Genomic DNA, 15,620 nt, shown 5'->3' on the forward strand with positions numbered 1-15,620 from the left:
GACTGGGGTGTCAGTCTGTACTGCCCCGTCACACCTGTAAGAAGCTGTGCGGCCCCCTGGGACTGGGGTGTCAGTCTGTACTGCCTGTCACACCTGTAAGAAGCCGTGCGGCCCCCCGGGACTGGGGTGTCAGTCTGTACTGCCTGTCACACCTGTAAGAAGCTGTGCGGACCCCGGGACTGGGGTGTCAGTCTGTACTGCCCCGTCACACCTGTAAGAAGCCGTGCGGCCCCCCGGGACTGGGTTGTCAGTCTGTACTGGCCCGGGATGCCGTCTCCCACATTCGGTGTCCTCTCCTCCGTAGTCATTGCTGAGCTCACACCCCAGTATCAGTCCTCGCCCTCCGCAGTCAGTGACGCTCCCATAGATTGTCTGGCACTGTTAGTCCTGAGCTCAGCAGTAATGCTGCTGCGGATGTGTCCGGGCGCTGATCGCCTGCAGTCCTCGGCCGGCCGTGTCCCTGCTGTCACCTTCCCCGCCGGACATCGCTGCCCTCCACATGCCGCCCGAGGCCGCGCAGCGCCGGTGCCGTCGGCTTCATTCTTGTCTGTTTCTTTCAGGGAGCTTGTGGACATGGAGTGGCCGCCGTCACCGGAGAACGACCTCATCCATCCCTTCACCGACTGCGCAAAACCAGAAGAAGCCCAGGAACGGAGCGTCTGTGCGCAGCCGAGGAGAAGCTCCGCAGAGGAGGCTCCGCACAGAGACGCCGCGGACAAGGCGCAACGCCGCGATGCAAGTGAGAGAGGGGGTAAGGAGCGGAAGATGGGGGGCAAGCACCAAGGTCTGCTGGAGAAGGAGCGATCCCGAGACCCCAGCACCCGAGAGGACACCCGAGACCCCAGCACCCGAGAGGGCACCCGGCAGAGCACCCGAGAGAGCTACGTCGCCCACCAGAACACCCTCAATTCTAATGGAGGAAGGAGCACGACCTCCCTCCTGTCTAACGGCCGGCCCTCGGCGTTCACAGACTTCTCCAAGTCCTACAGACCCCAAGTGTCACAGACGCCTCAGCCCCAGATCATTGAGAGAAATGGGACCCTCCCCCCCTCCTTCCGGGTGAGCGCCGGACCCTACGAGCAAAACGGAACCGACACCTACACAAGACGCTTTCCTGCAGCTGCAAATCCTGAGCAACAAGTGCAGAGGAAGAGTGTGATGGGCCAGGTGGAGCAGTGGGTAAAGGTCCAGAAGGGAGAGGGGAAAAGGTAAGCCGATCCCTGTACACAGGGGGGGCTCAGTGCTCCTCCACACTTCTCACATAATCAGTGCAGTCCCCGCGCTGTGACCCCACCATGCGCTCCACCCACCACTGCCATAGGTGACATCAGTCACAGCCGCTTCTGTCCCCCCATACCCAGTGATCGTGGGGGGCTCCACGGCTGCACCCCAGAGATCACAACTTTTGACCAATCAGAACATCCCTGACACTACAGGATCACGTTCTACAGTCACCGCGAAAAGTGGGATTTATAGGACAATGTCGCCACCTGCTGTTCACACTGCAACAGTGCAGATAGATTCATAGCTAGGTATGATCCTGAGGATGATCCAGAGGCTGTACCAGGCTCTAATGTCTGACAACTCCATCTACCACTGCTGACAACCCGCCTGCATACATGTGAGAGGTTGTCAGCCCCGCCCCCTGGTGATGACATCACTGATATAAGGACATGAAACCACGCCCATTATACTGCAGCCCAGCCCCCTGAAGATGACATCACTGATATGACATGAGGCCACACCCCTTATACTCCAGCCCCGCCCTGGTGATGACAGCACTGATATAAGGACATGAAACCACTCCCATTATACTGCAGCCCAGCCCCCTGAAGATGACATCACTGATATAATGACATGAGACCACACCCCTTATACTCCAGCCCTGCCCCCGGTGATGACATCACTGATATAATGACATGAGACCACACCCCTTTTACTCCAGCCCTGCCCCTGGTGATGACATCACTGATATGACACGAGGCCACACCCCTTATACTCCAGCCCCGCCCCTGGTGATGACATCACTGATATAATGACATGAGACCACACCCCTTATACTCCAGCCCCGCCCCCTGGTGATGACATCACTGATATAATGACATGAGAACACACCCCTTATACTCCAGCCCCGCCCCTGGTGATGACACCACTGATATAATGACATGAGAACACACCCCTTATACTCCAGCCCCGCCCCCTGGTGATGACATCACTGATATAATGACATGAGAACACACCCCTTATACTCCAGCCCCGACCCTGGTGATGACATCACTGATATAATGACATGAGACCACACCCCTTATACTCCAGCCCCGCCCCCTGGTGATGACATCACTGATATAATGACCTGAGACCACACCCCTTATACTCCAGCCCCGACCCTGGTGATGACATCACTGATATAATGACATGAGACCACTCCCCTTATACTCCAGCCCCGCCCCTGGTGATGACATCACTGATATAATGACATGAGACCACACCCCTTATACTCCAGCCCTGCCCCTGGTGATGACATCACTGATATAAGGACATGAAACCACACCCCTTTTACTCCAGCCCTGCCCCTGGTGATGACATCACTGATATAATGACATGAGACCACACCCCTTATACTCCAGCCCCGCCCCCGGTGATGACATCACTGATATAATGACATGAGACCACACCCCTTTTACTCCAGCCCTGCCCCTGGTGATGACATCACTGATATGACACGAGGCCACACCCCTTATACTCCAGCCCCACCCCCTGGTGATGACATCACTGATATAATGACCTGAGACCACACCCCTTATACTCCAGCCCCGCCCCCGGTGATGACATCACTGATATAATAGCATGAGACCACACCCCTTTTACTCCAGCCCCGCCCCTGGTGATGACACCACTGATATAATGACACGAGGCCACACCCCTTATACTCCAGCCCCGACCCTGGTGATGACATCACTGATATAATAGCATGAGACCACACCCCTTATACTCCAGCCCCGCCCCTGGTGATGACACCACTGATATAATGACATGAGGCCACACCCCTTATACTGCAGCCCCGCCCCTGGTGATGACACCACTGATATAATGACACGAGGCCACACCCCTTATACTCCAGCCCCGCCCCCTGGTGATGACATCACTGATATAATGACCTGAGACCACACCCCTTATACTCCAGCCCCGCCCCTGGTGATGACATCACTGATATAATGACATGAGACCACACCCCTTATACGCCAGCCCTGCCCCTGGTGATGACATCACTGATATAATGACATGAGGCCACACCCCTTGTACTCCAGCCCCGCCCCTGGTGATGACAGCACTGATATAATGACACGAGGCCACACCCCTTTTACTCCAGCCCCGCCCCTGGTGATGACACCACTGATATAATGACACGAGGCCACACCCCTTATACTCCAGCCCCGCCCCTGGTGATGACATCACTGATATAATGACCTGAGACCACACCCCTTATACTCCAGCCCCGCCCCTGGTGATGACATCACTGATATAATGACATGAGACCACACCCCTTATACGCCAGCCCTGCCCCTGGTGATGACATCACTGATATAATGACATGAGACCACACCCCTTATACTCCAGCCCCGCCCCTGGTGATGACATCACTGATATAATGACATGAGACCACACCCCTTATACTCCAGCCCCGCCCCTGGTGATGACATCACTGATATAATGTCATGAGGCCACACCCCTTATACTCCAGCCCCGCCCCTGGTGATGACACCACTGATATAATGTCATGAGGCCACACCCCTTATACTCCAGCCCCGCCCCTGGTGATGACACCACTGATATAATGACATGAGAACACACCCCTTATACTGCAGCCCCGCCCCTGGTGATGACATCACTGATATAATGTCATGAGATCACACCCCTTATACTGCAGCCCCGCCCCCGGTGATGACATCACTGATATAAGGACATGAGGCCACACCCCTTATACTCCAGCCCCGCCCCTGGTGATGATATCACTGATATAATGACATGAGGCCACACCCCTTATACTGCAGCCCCGCCCCTGGTGATGACATCACTGATATAATGACATGAGAACACACCCCTTATACTCCAGCCCCGCCCCCTGGTGATGACATCACTGATATAATGTCATGAGACCACACCCCTTATACTACAGCCCCGCCCCTGGTGATGACATCACTGATATAATGTCATGAGATCACACCCCTTATACTCCAGCCCCGCCCCCTGGTGATGACATCACTGATATAATGACCTGAGACCACACCCCTTATACTCCAGCGCCGCCCCCTGGTGATGACATCACTGATATAATGACATGAGACCACACCCCTTATACTCCAGCCCCGCCCCTGGTGATGACAGCACTGATATAATGACATGAGACCACACCCCTTATACCCCAGCCCCGCCCCCCGGTGATGACATCACTGATATAATGACATGAGACCACACCCCTTATACTCCAGCCCCGCCCCTGGTGATGACATCACTGATATAATGACATGAGACCACACCCCTTATACTCCAGCCCCGCCCCTGGTGATGACATCACTGATATAATGACCTGAGACCACACCCCTTATACTCCAGCCCCGCCCCTGGTGATGACATCACTGATATAATGACATGAGGCCACACCCCTTATACTCCAGCCCCGCCCCTGGTGATGACATCACTGATATAATGACATGAGACCACACCCCTTATACTCCAGCCCCGCCCCTGGTGATGACATCACTGATATAATGACATGAGGCCACACCCCTTATACTCCAGCCCCGCCCCTGGTGATGACATCACTGATATAATGACATGAGGCCACACCCCTTATACTCCAGCCCCGCCCCTGGTGATGACATCACTGATATAATGACATGAGACCACACCCCTTATACTCCAGCCCCGCCCCTGGTGATGACATCACTGATATAATGACATGAGACCACACCCCTTATACTCCAGCCCTGCCCCTTCCCCGGCATACTCACCCTGTTTCTTCTTTACCCGTCAGTGCCGGGGCGGAGCTCCCCCTCCCCCGCTCGGAGCGGTACCAGACGTTGCCTAAGACCAGCAGGCAGCACTCGGGCGCGTCGCCTCCTCCTGGACGAAACTTGCCAAGCGACTACAAATATGCCCAGGACCGGGTCAGCCACCTGAAGATGTCCGATCAGGAGCGTCAGGCCACCAAGGAGGGCATGGTGTGGCAGCTGTACGAGTGGCAGCAGAGGCAGCAGTTCAAGCATGGCAGCCCGACCGGACAGATCTACATGGGGCCCCTGGAGGAGCGATCCCGGGCCAAGAGCTTGTTGGACGTCCCGCGATCTGTGTCCGTCCCTCCTTCTCCCTCCGATATCCCACCGCCGGCTCCTCCAAAGTTCTTTCCTCCGCGGAGACCCCACACTCCAGCGGACAGGCTCACGGTGCGGCCGGAGGAAGGTCCAGCCAATGTCCCCTTCATCGGGTCTCCTCAGAAGACGCGGGTCCATGGTGTAAAGGTAATGGCCGTCCGGTGTACTGGAGACCCCGCTGTGCGGAGACCCCGCTATGCGGAGACCCCGCTGTGCCTGCTCCCGGTGTGGGGGGAGATGTGCGGCACTGGTACTGCGGGTGGCGTCCTGATTCTCTCACTTGTCCTCCTTCCTTCCAGTCCTCGGCCCCTGCGGACCGCCGGTCCATGCCCTCCATGGGATACATGACGCACACTGTAAGTGCCCCCAGTTTACATGGCCAGTCGGTAAGAACTTTTCCTCATCATCTTATTTTGCCATTTTGTATTTTCTGCCTAAAACAAGAGATAAAAAGAACAATGTAAGATGTGATGGTGTCGCTTTCCCTCCTGTGCCCTGAGCGCCGCCGTCCTCCATTACCAAGAGCTCCGGGCCCGGACTGTGCCCCGCGGCCCCCCGGAGCCACGGCCCCGCGCTCCAGCAGATGTGGACTTGCCGTGCGCCACCAACACCTGAAATTACACAATGGCCAAAATAACGCCACCAACAGTGACCCGCCGCCATTGCATGCCCACTCTGCAGCACACGCCAACTACATATGTCAGACTACAACTCCTAGCATGTGCTGATGCCTGGCTGGGAGTTGTAGTGTCACAATCGCAGGACTGTAGATGACCGCTGCTTTTCTGGTCAGTCGGCAGCCGGCAGTGCTCATCCCACCCTTATCACTGGGTGCAGACGGCATCCATAGGGGCGACGCTGGTAACCCTCCAGACGGGCCGTCACCCCTCCCCCGGTGACGCATTGTGTCCTCACATGAAGCAGCGGCGCCGCTCGTCTCCTCATTGCTTTCCGTGCAGATGAATTCAGCGTCTGAGCTCCGCAGCGCTCTGCATCCAGCATCATGTGCAGGCTCTGCAGTCAGGGGTAAAGTGCTCCGCCATATTGCCCGTGATGTGTCCGGACACTGGCGTTCTGCTGGCTCCGGATGGAGGCGTGCTGTCTGACGGGGAACGTGCCGTCTGCTCTCTTGGCTTTGCTGACATTTTCTGTATTGACACAACCAGCTGCATGCCGCCATTACCGTGTGTGAACAGAGTACATGTGACTGACGCCTGCAGCAACTTACTGAGGGGTGAACAGTAATGATAATGGTGTGGACCTATAGGTGTGCGGGTTACTACCGGGGACCTGTAGGTGTGCGTGTTACTACCGGGGACCTGTAGGTGTGCGGGTTACTACCGGGGACCTGTAGGTGTGCGTGTTACTACCGGGGACCTGTAGGTGTGCGGGTTACTACCGGGGACCTGTAGGTGTGCGGGCTACTACAGGGGACCTGTAGGTGTGCGGGTTACTACTGGGGACCTATAGGTGTGCGGGTTACTACCGGGGACCTGTAGGTGTGCGGTTTACTACCGGGGACCTGTAGGTGTGCGGGTTACTACCGGGGACCTGTAGGTGTGCGGGTTACTACCGGGGACCTGTAGGTGTGCGGTTTACTACCGGGGACCTGTAGGTGTGCGGGTTACTACCGGGGACCTGTAGGTGTGCGGGTTTACTACCGGGGACCTGTAGGTGTGCGGGTTACTACCGGGGACCTGTAGGTGTGCGGGTTACTACCGGGGACCTGTAGGTGTGCGGGTTGCTACCGGGGACCTGTAGGTGTGCGGGCTACTACGGGGGACCTGTAGGTGTGCGGGTTACTACTGGGGACCTATAGGTGTGCGGGTTACTACCGGGGACCTATAGGTTTGCGGGTTACTACCGGGGACCTATAGGTGTGCGGGTTACTACCGGGGACCTGTAGGTGTGCGGTTTACTACCGGGGACCTGTAGGTGTGCGGGTTACTACCGGGGACCTATAGATGTGCGGGTTACTACCGGGGACCTAGAGGTGTGCGGGTTACTACCGGGGACCTATAGGTGTGCGGGTTACTACCGGAGGGACCTGTAGATGTGCGGGTTACTACTGGGGACCTATAGGTGTGCGGGTTACTACTGGGGATCTATAGGTGTGCGGGTTACTACTGGGGATCTATAGGTGTGCGGGGGTCATTACCGGGCATCTATAGGTGTGTGGGTTACTACTGGGGACCTATAGGTGTGCGGGTTACTACTGGGGACCTATAGGTGTGTGGGTTACTACTGGGGACCTATAGGTGTGCGGGTTATTACTGGGGACCTATAGGTGTGCGGGTTACTACTGGGGATCTATAGGTGTGCTGGTTACTACTGGGGACCTATAGGTGTGCGGGGGTCATTACCAGGGACCTATAGGTGTGCGGGGTCATTACCGGGGATCTATAGGTGTGTGGGGGTCATTACCGGGGATCTATAGGTGTGCGGGGTCATTACCGGGGATCTATAGGTGTGTGGGGGTCATTACCGGGGATCTATAGGTGTGCGGGGTCATTACCGGGGACGTATATAGCAGCTGGCATTATATAGGGGCCGCGCTCCCCCCTCTAACCTCTGTCTCTTCTCTCTGGAGGCCGATGACACCTATCTGCAGCTGAAGAAGGAGTTGGAGTACCTGGACCTCAAGGTAACATCATCTTTTCCTGGTCGCCCGGTATGAAGGGTGAGGGTGGTAGTGGGGTGAAGTGTCAGGCCATCGGGGCCATCAGGTCCATGAGGACAGGATTTCGGCCTGTGGGTTTTCTGGCAGTGGCGCCTCCTGCTGGTGCCTGCGGGATTCACTCTGGCTCTTTTCTGATTTGGCGCAGATAAAGTATAATGAGCCTCTGATCAACTTGGTTCACAGTGTTCTCCGGAACTCCACGCCGGGGTACCGCACGAGCATCAACGTAAGCGCCTCCGCTCTGCTCTCATCTCATGGCTTCGCGCCTGCGGCAGGACTCACAATGCTGCTGCTTCATAGGTTTCTTTGTCATTGTTGGGTTTTGCTTGCTGATGCTTGTAGTCCGCCTGCTAATGGTTTGATTACAGCTCTGTGTGCAGCATGAAGATGCAACCGTGCTGCGCGGGCGCATGCGTCTCGTGTCTCCGCAGTCACTGGATGCGCTGCTGTTTTTTTTGTTTTTTTTTACTATTTCCCCTGTAAATTTCTAATAGTTTTCCCGCAAATTCAGCAGCGAAGAAACTGCATAAAGCGGAGTAGCCGCGGACCCCGTCACACACACACACTGGGAGTGAGCGCACCGCCCCCAGAAGTGCTGCCGGGGTGAGCGCACCGCCCCCAGAAGTGCTGCCGGGGTGAGCGCACCGCCCCCAGAAGTGCTTCCGGGGTGAGCGCACCGCCCCCAGAAGTGCTTCCGGGGTGAGCGCACCGCCCCCAGAAGTGCTGTCGGAGTGAGCGCACCGCCCCAAGAAGTGCTGCGAGTGAACGTAGCCTTTACGGCGAGCTGTCACAGGCGCCTGCTGTGTGATCTGCCGGCTGTGGTTCATCAGCAGGAGATCAGCACTGAGGACCGTTGTTTTCTGCCAGGTTATCATCCATATTCATCTGTTCTGGGTAACCTGCACTGATGGCAGCTTTCTGCCTATGCACAGCATACATACCTGTCAGTCAGTGGTGAGGGCGGTGTTATACAGAGGGGGTGGGGGCAGGTTATACAGGGTGGGGACAGGTTATACAGAGGAGTGGGTGCAGGTTATACAGGGGGGGGACAGGTTATACAGGGGTGGGGGTTATACAGAGGTGTGGGGGTTATACAGAGGAGTGAAGGCGGGTTATACAGGGGGCTGGGGTTATACAGAGGGGTGGGGGCGGTTATGGCGGGGTGGAGGCACCATGTTATACAGAGGGGCGGAGTTATACAGAGGGGTAAGGGTGGGGTTATGCTGTGGGGTGGGGTTATACAGAGAGGTGGGGGCGGTTATGGTGGGGTGGAGGCACCATGTTATACAGAGGGGTTGGGGCAGGTTATACAGAGGGGTGGGGGCGGTTATGGTGGGGTGGAGGCACCATGTTATACAGTGGTTGGGGCGTGGTTATACCGAGGGGCTGGGTTATACAAAGGGATGAGGTTATACAGAGGGGCGGCATTATACAAAGGGGTGGGGTTATACGGATCTGAGCAGTCAGAGAACAGATAGCTCTGCAGCACAAATAACCGCAACCCAGGAAGTGACCCGACAGTGCACTCGGGGGGTCTCGGCACCCCACATCGGGCTGCACTGGGGGATCTCTGCCCCCACATCGGGCTGCTCTCGGGGGGGGTCTCTGCCCTCACATCGGACTGCACTCGGGGGGGGTCTCTGCCCCCACATCGGGCTGCTCTCGGGGGGTCTCTGCCCCCACGTGGGGCTGCTCTCGGGGGGTCTCTGCCCCCACGTCGAGCTGCTCTCGGGGAGACTCAGCCCCCACGTCGGGCTGCTCTCGGGGAGTCTCAGCCCCCACATCGGGCTGCTCTCGGGGAGTCTCAGCCCCCACATTGGCTGCTCTTGGGGGATCTCTGCCCCCACATTGCGCTGCTCTTGGGGGAGGTCTCTACCCCCACATTGGCTGCTCTCGGGGGGGGGTCTCTGCTCCCACATCGGGCTGCTCTCAGGGGTCTCTGCTCCCACATCGAGCTGCTCTCGGGGGTCTCTGCCCCCACATTAGGCTGCTCTTGGGGGGGGTCTCTGCCCCCACATTGGGCTGCTCTCGGGGGGTCTCTGCTCCCACATTGGGCTGCTCTCGGGGGTCTCTGCCCCCACATTAGGCTGCTCTTGGAGGGGTCTCTGCCCCCACATTAGGCTGCTCTTGGGGGGGTCTCTGCCCCCACATTGGGCTGCTCTCGGGGGGGGGTCTCTGCTCCCACATTGGGCTGCTCTCGGGGGGGTCTCTGCTCCCACATCGGGCTGCTCTCTGCCCCCACATTGGGCTGCTCTTGGGGGTCTCTGCCCCCACATTGGGCTGCTCTCGGGGGTTCTCAGCTCCCACATTGGGCTGCTCTCGGGGGGTCTCTGCCCCCACAATGGGCTGCTCTCAGGGGGTCTCTGCCCCCACATTGGGCTGCTCTCGGGGTCTCTGCCCCCACATTGGGCTGCTCTCAGGGGGTCTCTGCTGCCACATTGGGCTGTTCTCGGGAGGTCTCTGCTCCCACATTGTGCTGCTCTCGGGGGTCTCTGCCCCCACATCGGGCTGCTCTCGGGGAGTCTCAGCCCCCACATCGGGCTGCTCTGTGCCCCCACATTGGCTGCTCTCGGGGAGTCTCAGCCCCCACATCGGGCTGCTCTTGGCGGAGGTCTCTGCTCCCACATTGGGCTGCTCTTGGGGGATCTCTGCCCCCACATTGCGCTGCTCTTGGGGGAGGTCTCTACCCCCACATTGGCTGCTCTCGGGGGGGGGGGTCTCTGCTCCCACATCGGGCTGCTCTCAGGGGTCTCTGCTCCCACATCGGGCTGCTCTCGGGGGTCTCTGCCCCCACATTAGGCTGCTCTTGTGGGGGTCTCTGCCCCCACATTGGGCTGATCTCGGGGTCTCTGTCCCCACATTGGGCTGCTCTCAGGGGGTCTCTGCTGCCACATTGGGCTGTTCTCGGGGGGTCTGCCACATTGGGCTGTTCTCGGGGGGTCTCTGCTCCCACATTGTGCTGCTCTCGGGGGTCTCTGCCCCCACATCGGGCTGCTCTCGGGGAGTCTCAGCCCCCACATCGGGCTGCTCTTGGCAGAGGTCTCTGCTCCCACATTGGGCTGCTCTTGGGGGAGCTCTGCCCCCACATTGCGCTGCTCTTGGGGGAGGTCTCTACCCCCACATTGGCTGCTCTCGGGGGGGGTCTCTGCTCCCACATCGGGCTGCTCTCAGGGGTCTCTGCTCCCACATCGGGCTGCTCTCGGGGGTCTCTGCCCCCACATTAGGCTCCTCTTGGGGGGGTCTCTGCCCCCACATTGGGCTGCTCTCGGGGGGTCTCTACTCCCACATTGGGCTGCTCTCGGGGGTCTCTGCCCCCACATCAGGCTGCTCTCTGCCCCCACATTAGGCTGCTCTCGGGGGTCTCTGCCTCCACATTAGGCTGCTCTTGGAGGGGTCTCTGCCCCCACATTAGGCTTCTCTTGGGGGGGGTCTCTGCCCCCACATTGGGCTGCTCTCGGGGGGTCTCTGCCCCCACATTGGGCTGCTCTCGGGGGGTCTCTGCTGCCATATTGGGCTGCTCTCAGGGGGTCTCTGCTCCCACATCGGGCTGCTCTCAGGGGGGTCTCTGCCCCACATCGGGCTGCTCTCGGGGGTCTCTGCCCCACATCGGACTGCTCTCGGGGGTCTCTGCCCCCACATCGGGCTGCTCTCGAGGGGGTCTCTGCCCCCACATCGGGCTTCTCTCAGATGGGGCTGCAAAAACCTGGAGAGAGAATCCCCTTTAAAGTGGTTGTACATAGTTGTGGCTAGCTCTCCACTCATGATGTCCATGTAGTCCTCTGCAGCAGCTTTCAGGACATTCTGGGAGTTCAGCAGCAGCTGCAGAGCCGCCATTACTGATCGTTGAGGTTATACAGTCAGACGCTGCTTTGCTTGTGTGAGCACAGACACAGGCGGCAGCTCCGTTGTGAGCGGGACATCATGTGAACGAGGATATGGTGGGAAATTACTATGTGAGCGGCGGTCTCCTGCTCCTCACGTTGTGACACGTCACGCTCAACTGAAATGAGAAAAACTTGACAGTAGGGAAACGTTAGTGGCACAGTCCCCGTTCCCTGGGTGGAGGCGTTACGCTGTCCCCGTTCCCTGGGTGGAGGCGTTACTCTGTCCCCGTTCCCCGGGGTGGAGGCATTACGCTGTCCCCGTTCCCTGGGTGGAGGCGTTACTCTGTCCCCGTTCCCTGGGTGGAGGCGTTACTCTGTCCCCGTTCCCTGGGTGGAGGCGTTACTCTGTCCCCGTTCCCTGGGTGGAGGCGTTATTCTGTCCCCATTCCCTGGGTGGAGGCGTTACGCTGTCCCCGTTCCCTGGGTGGAGGCGTTACGCTGTCCCCGTTCCCTGGGTGGAGGCGTTACGCTGTCCCCGTTCCCCGGGGTGGAGGCGTTACGGTGTCCCCGTTCCCCGGGGTGGAGGCGTTTCCCTGTCCCCGTTCCCTGGGTGGAGGCGTTACGCGGGCCCCGTTGGTTGTGAGCCGTAATGCGGGCCCCGTTGGTGGTGAGGCGTTACGCGGGCCCCGTTGGTGGTGAGGCGTTGCGCCGGCCCCGTTGGTGGTGAGGCGTTGCGTCGGCCCCGTTGGTGGTGAGGCGTTGCGTCGGCCCCGTTGGTGGTGAGGCGTTGCGCCGGCCCCGTTGGTGGTGAGGCGTTGCGCCGGCCCCGTTGGTGGTGAGGCGTTGCGCCGGCCCCGTTGGTGGTGAGGCGTTGCGCCGGCCCCGTTGGTGGTGAGGCGTTGCGCCGGCCCCGTTGGTGGTGAGGCGTTGTGCGGCCCCGTTGGTGGTGAGGCGTTGCGTCGGCCCCTTCGGTGGTGAGGCGTTGCGCGGCCCCGTTGGTGGTGAGGCGTTGCGTCGGCCCCTTCGGTGGTGAGGCGTTGCGCGGCCCCGTTGGTGGTGAGGCGTTGTGCCGGCCCCGTTGGTGGTGAGGCGTTGCGCCGGCCCCGTTGGTGGTGAGGCGTTGCGCCGGCCCCGTTGGTGGTGAGGCGTTGCGCCGGCCCCGTTGGTGGTGAGGCGTTGCGCCGGCCCCGTTGGTGGTGAGGCGTTGCGCCGGCCCCGTTGGTGGTGAGGCGTTGCGCGGGCCCCTTTGGTGGTGAGGCGTTGCGCGGGCCCCTTTGGTGGTGAGGCGTTACGCGGGCCCCGTTGGTGGTGAGGCGTTGCGCCGGCCCCGTTGGTGGTGAGGCGTTGCGCCGGCCCCGTTGGTGGTGAGGCGTTGCGCCGGCCCCGTTGGTGGTGAGGCGTTGCGCCGGCCCCATTGGTGGTGAGGCGTTGCGCCGGCCCCGTTGGTGGTGAGGCGTTGCGCCGGCCCCGTTGGTGGTGAGGCGTTGCGCGGGCCCCTTTGGTGGTGAGGCGTTGCGCGGGCCCCTTTGGTGGTGAGGCGGTACGCGGGCCCCGTTGGTGGTGAGGCGTTGCGCCGGCCCCATTGGTGGTGAGGCGTTACGCGGGCCCCGTTGGTGGTGAGGCGTTGCGCCGGCCCCGTTGGTGGTGAGGCGTTGCGCCGGCCCCGTTGGTGGTGAGGCGTTGCGCCGGCCCCGTTGGTGGTGAGGCGTTGCGCCGGCCCCATTGGTGGTGAGGCGTTGCGCCGGCCCCGTTGGTGGTGAGTCGAGCTCCGCTCCCTGGCGTTACAGGTGGATCATCTCTTAGCGGTCACATGTTTGCGCTCCCTGCCGCCATGTGTCAGTATTTGTACCATCACACGCTGCATGCACCAGTGGCTTCTTCGTATCTCGTCATCCTCATTCGTCTGTCGTCTCTCTTACAAGTTGTGTTTTCTGACCATCAGGTGACGGGGCGAGAATCCTACAAGGAACGATCTACGAAACCCGTGAAGATTGCTGAAAGTGACGTTGATGTAAGTGAAGTGCTACAAAATAACAGCAAGAGCGGCGTCCAGCAGCCTCGACTGTCGGTGATGACGATCACATGGGGGAGGGGGAGCAAAACGGACGATCAAATCCTGCAAAATATAACAGAAATGTGTTTGGTGTTACTTGAGCATCCATTGTTGTCGTGCATCGGGGCAAGTGAGCGATACACAAGGAGCATGGAACATGGCGGCTCCTGAATACGTCCTGGGGCCCATATCCCCAGCACAACCAGTAATGGTGTCTCTCTACTGCCTCCTGGCGCTCTTATGTGCATTTCCCATTGTTCTCCCGCCTATTTCCTATCATTCGTGCTCTCTCGCCCAACTCCCGTTGCTCACGCTCTCTCACGTCAGTCTCTCATCTTTTTCCTGTCGCTCATTTCCTATGTCCCGTCACTTGCTCTTTCACCTACCTCCCGTCGCTCACGCATTCTCACCTACATCCCATCTGTTATGCTCTCTCGCCTACCTCCCGGGTCTCAGACTATCTTGCCCATCTCCGGTCGCTTCGGGCTCTCTTGCCCATCTCCGGTCGCTTCGGGCTCTCTTGTCCATCTCCGGTCGCTTCGGGCTCTCTTGTCCATCTCCGGTCGCTTCGGGCTCTCTTGTCCATCTCCGGTCGCTTCGGGCTCTCTTGTCCATCTCCGGTTTCTTCGGGCTCTCTTGCCCATCTCCGCTCGCTTCGGGCTCTCTTGCCCATCTCCGGTCGCTTCGAGCTCTCTTGCCCATCTCCGGTCTCTTCGGGCTCTCTTGCCCATCTCCGGTCACTTCGGGCTCTCTTGCCCATCTCCGGTCGCTTTGGGCTCTCTTGCCCATCTCCGGTCGCTTTGGGCTCTCTTGCCCATCTCCGGTCGCTTCGGGCTCTCTTGTCCATCTCCGGTCTCTTTGGGCTCTCTTGCCCATCTCCGGTCGCTTTGGGCTCTTTTGCCCATCTCTGGTCGCTTCGGGCTCTCTTGCCCATCTCCGGTCGCTTCGGGCTCTCTTGTCCATCTCCAGTCGCTTCGGGCTCTCTTGTCCATCTCCGGTCGCTTCGGGCTCTCTTGTCCATCTCCGGTCGCTTCGGGCTCTCTTGCCCATCTCCGGTCGCTTCGGGCTCTCTTGTCCATCTCCGGTCGCTTCGGGCTCTCTTGTCCATCTCCGGTCGCTTCGGGCTCTCTTGTCCATCTCCGGTCGCTTCGGGCTCTCTTGCCCATCTCCGGTCGCTTTGGGCTCTCTTGTCCATCTCTGGTCGCTTCGGGCTCTCTTGCCCATCTCCGGTCTCTTTGGGCTCTCTTGCCCATCTCCGGTCTCTTTGGGCTCTTTTGCCCATCTCCGGTCGCTCTCTCCTTTTTCACCTCTCACCTTTTTCCTTCTCTCTTGGATTCTTCAGTTGCTCTCATACGTCTGTTGGTCTCTTACAGGTGAAGCTTAGTGTCTTGTGTGAACAAGATCGGATTCTGCAAGACTTAGAAGACAAGATCCGTGCTCTGAAGGACAATAAGGTCAGTGACTGCACCTCATTGCTTTGTTTCTCCACTAATCAGAAGGGCTGGGGCTTCTGTCATAACTTGTAACCTGGACAGATCCTCTGCTTTGCTCTGTGACCAGGGGGGTGGGACATCTGTTTTTTATCCCAGACCTCACGGTAGGGAAGCTTTAGTCTTTATCTGGGACCTCGGGGGAAGGAAGGGGTTTCTGTCTTTATCCGGGACCTTGGTGGAATGTATGTCTTTATCCCT

General features: G+C 59.1%; 1 protein-coding gene across 7 annotated transcripts in view; it reads left to right on the forward strand.

Moving 5' to 3' along the window:
• PLEKHA7 (pleckstrin homology domain containing A7) overlaps positions 1–15,620 on the forward strand; it is a 374,164-nt gene that overhangs the window by 256,376 nt on the left and 102,168 nt on the right. For 5 of the 7 annotated variants that reach the window (XM_073659044.1, XM_073659045.1, XM_073659049.1 and 2 more), the window contains 7 exons: positions 561–1,208; positions 5,036–5,519; positions 5,672–5,758; positions 7,963–8,016; positions 8,198–8,278; positions 13,819–13,887; positions 15,303–15,383. In XM_073659044.1, coding sequence (XP_073515145.1) covers positions 561–1,208; positions 5,036–5,519; positions 5,672–5,758; positions 7,963–8,016; positions 8,198–8,278; positions 13,819–13,887; positions 15,303–15,383 — 1,504 coding nt within the window. The remainder of the gene's footprint in view (positions 1–560; positions 1,209–5,035; positions 5,520–5,671; positions 5,759–7,962; positions 8,017–8,197; positions 8,279–13,818; positions 13,888–15,302; positions 15,384–15,620) is intronic. The other 2 variants (XM_073659050.1, XM_073659046.1) reach the window with 1 other exon arrangement.

The sequence above is a fragment of the Phyllobates terribilis genome, unplaced genomic scaffold, assembly GCF_046119375.1.
Source record: "Phyllobates terribilis strain yellow unplaced genomic scaffold, ASM4611937v1 Scaffold_13__5_contigs__length_258822181, whole genome shotgun sequence".
Taxonomy (NCBI): Eukaryota; Metazoa; Chordata; class Amphibia; order Anura; family Dendrobatidae; genus Phyllobates; species Phyllobates terribilis.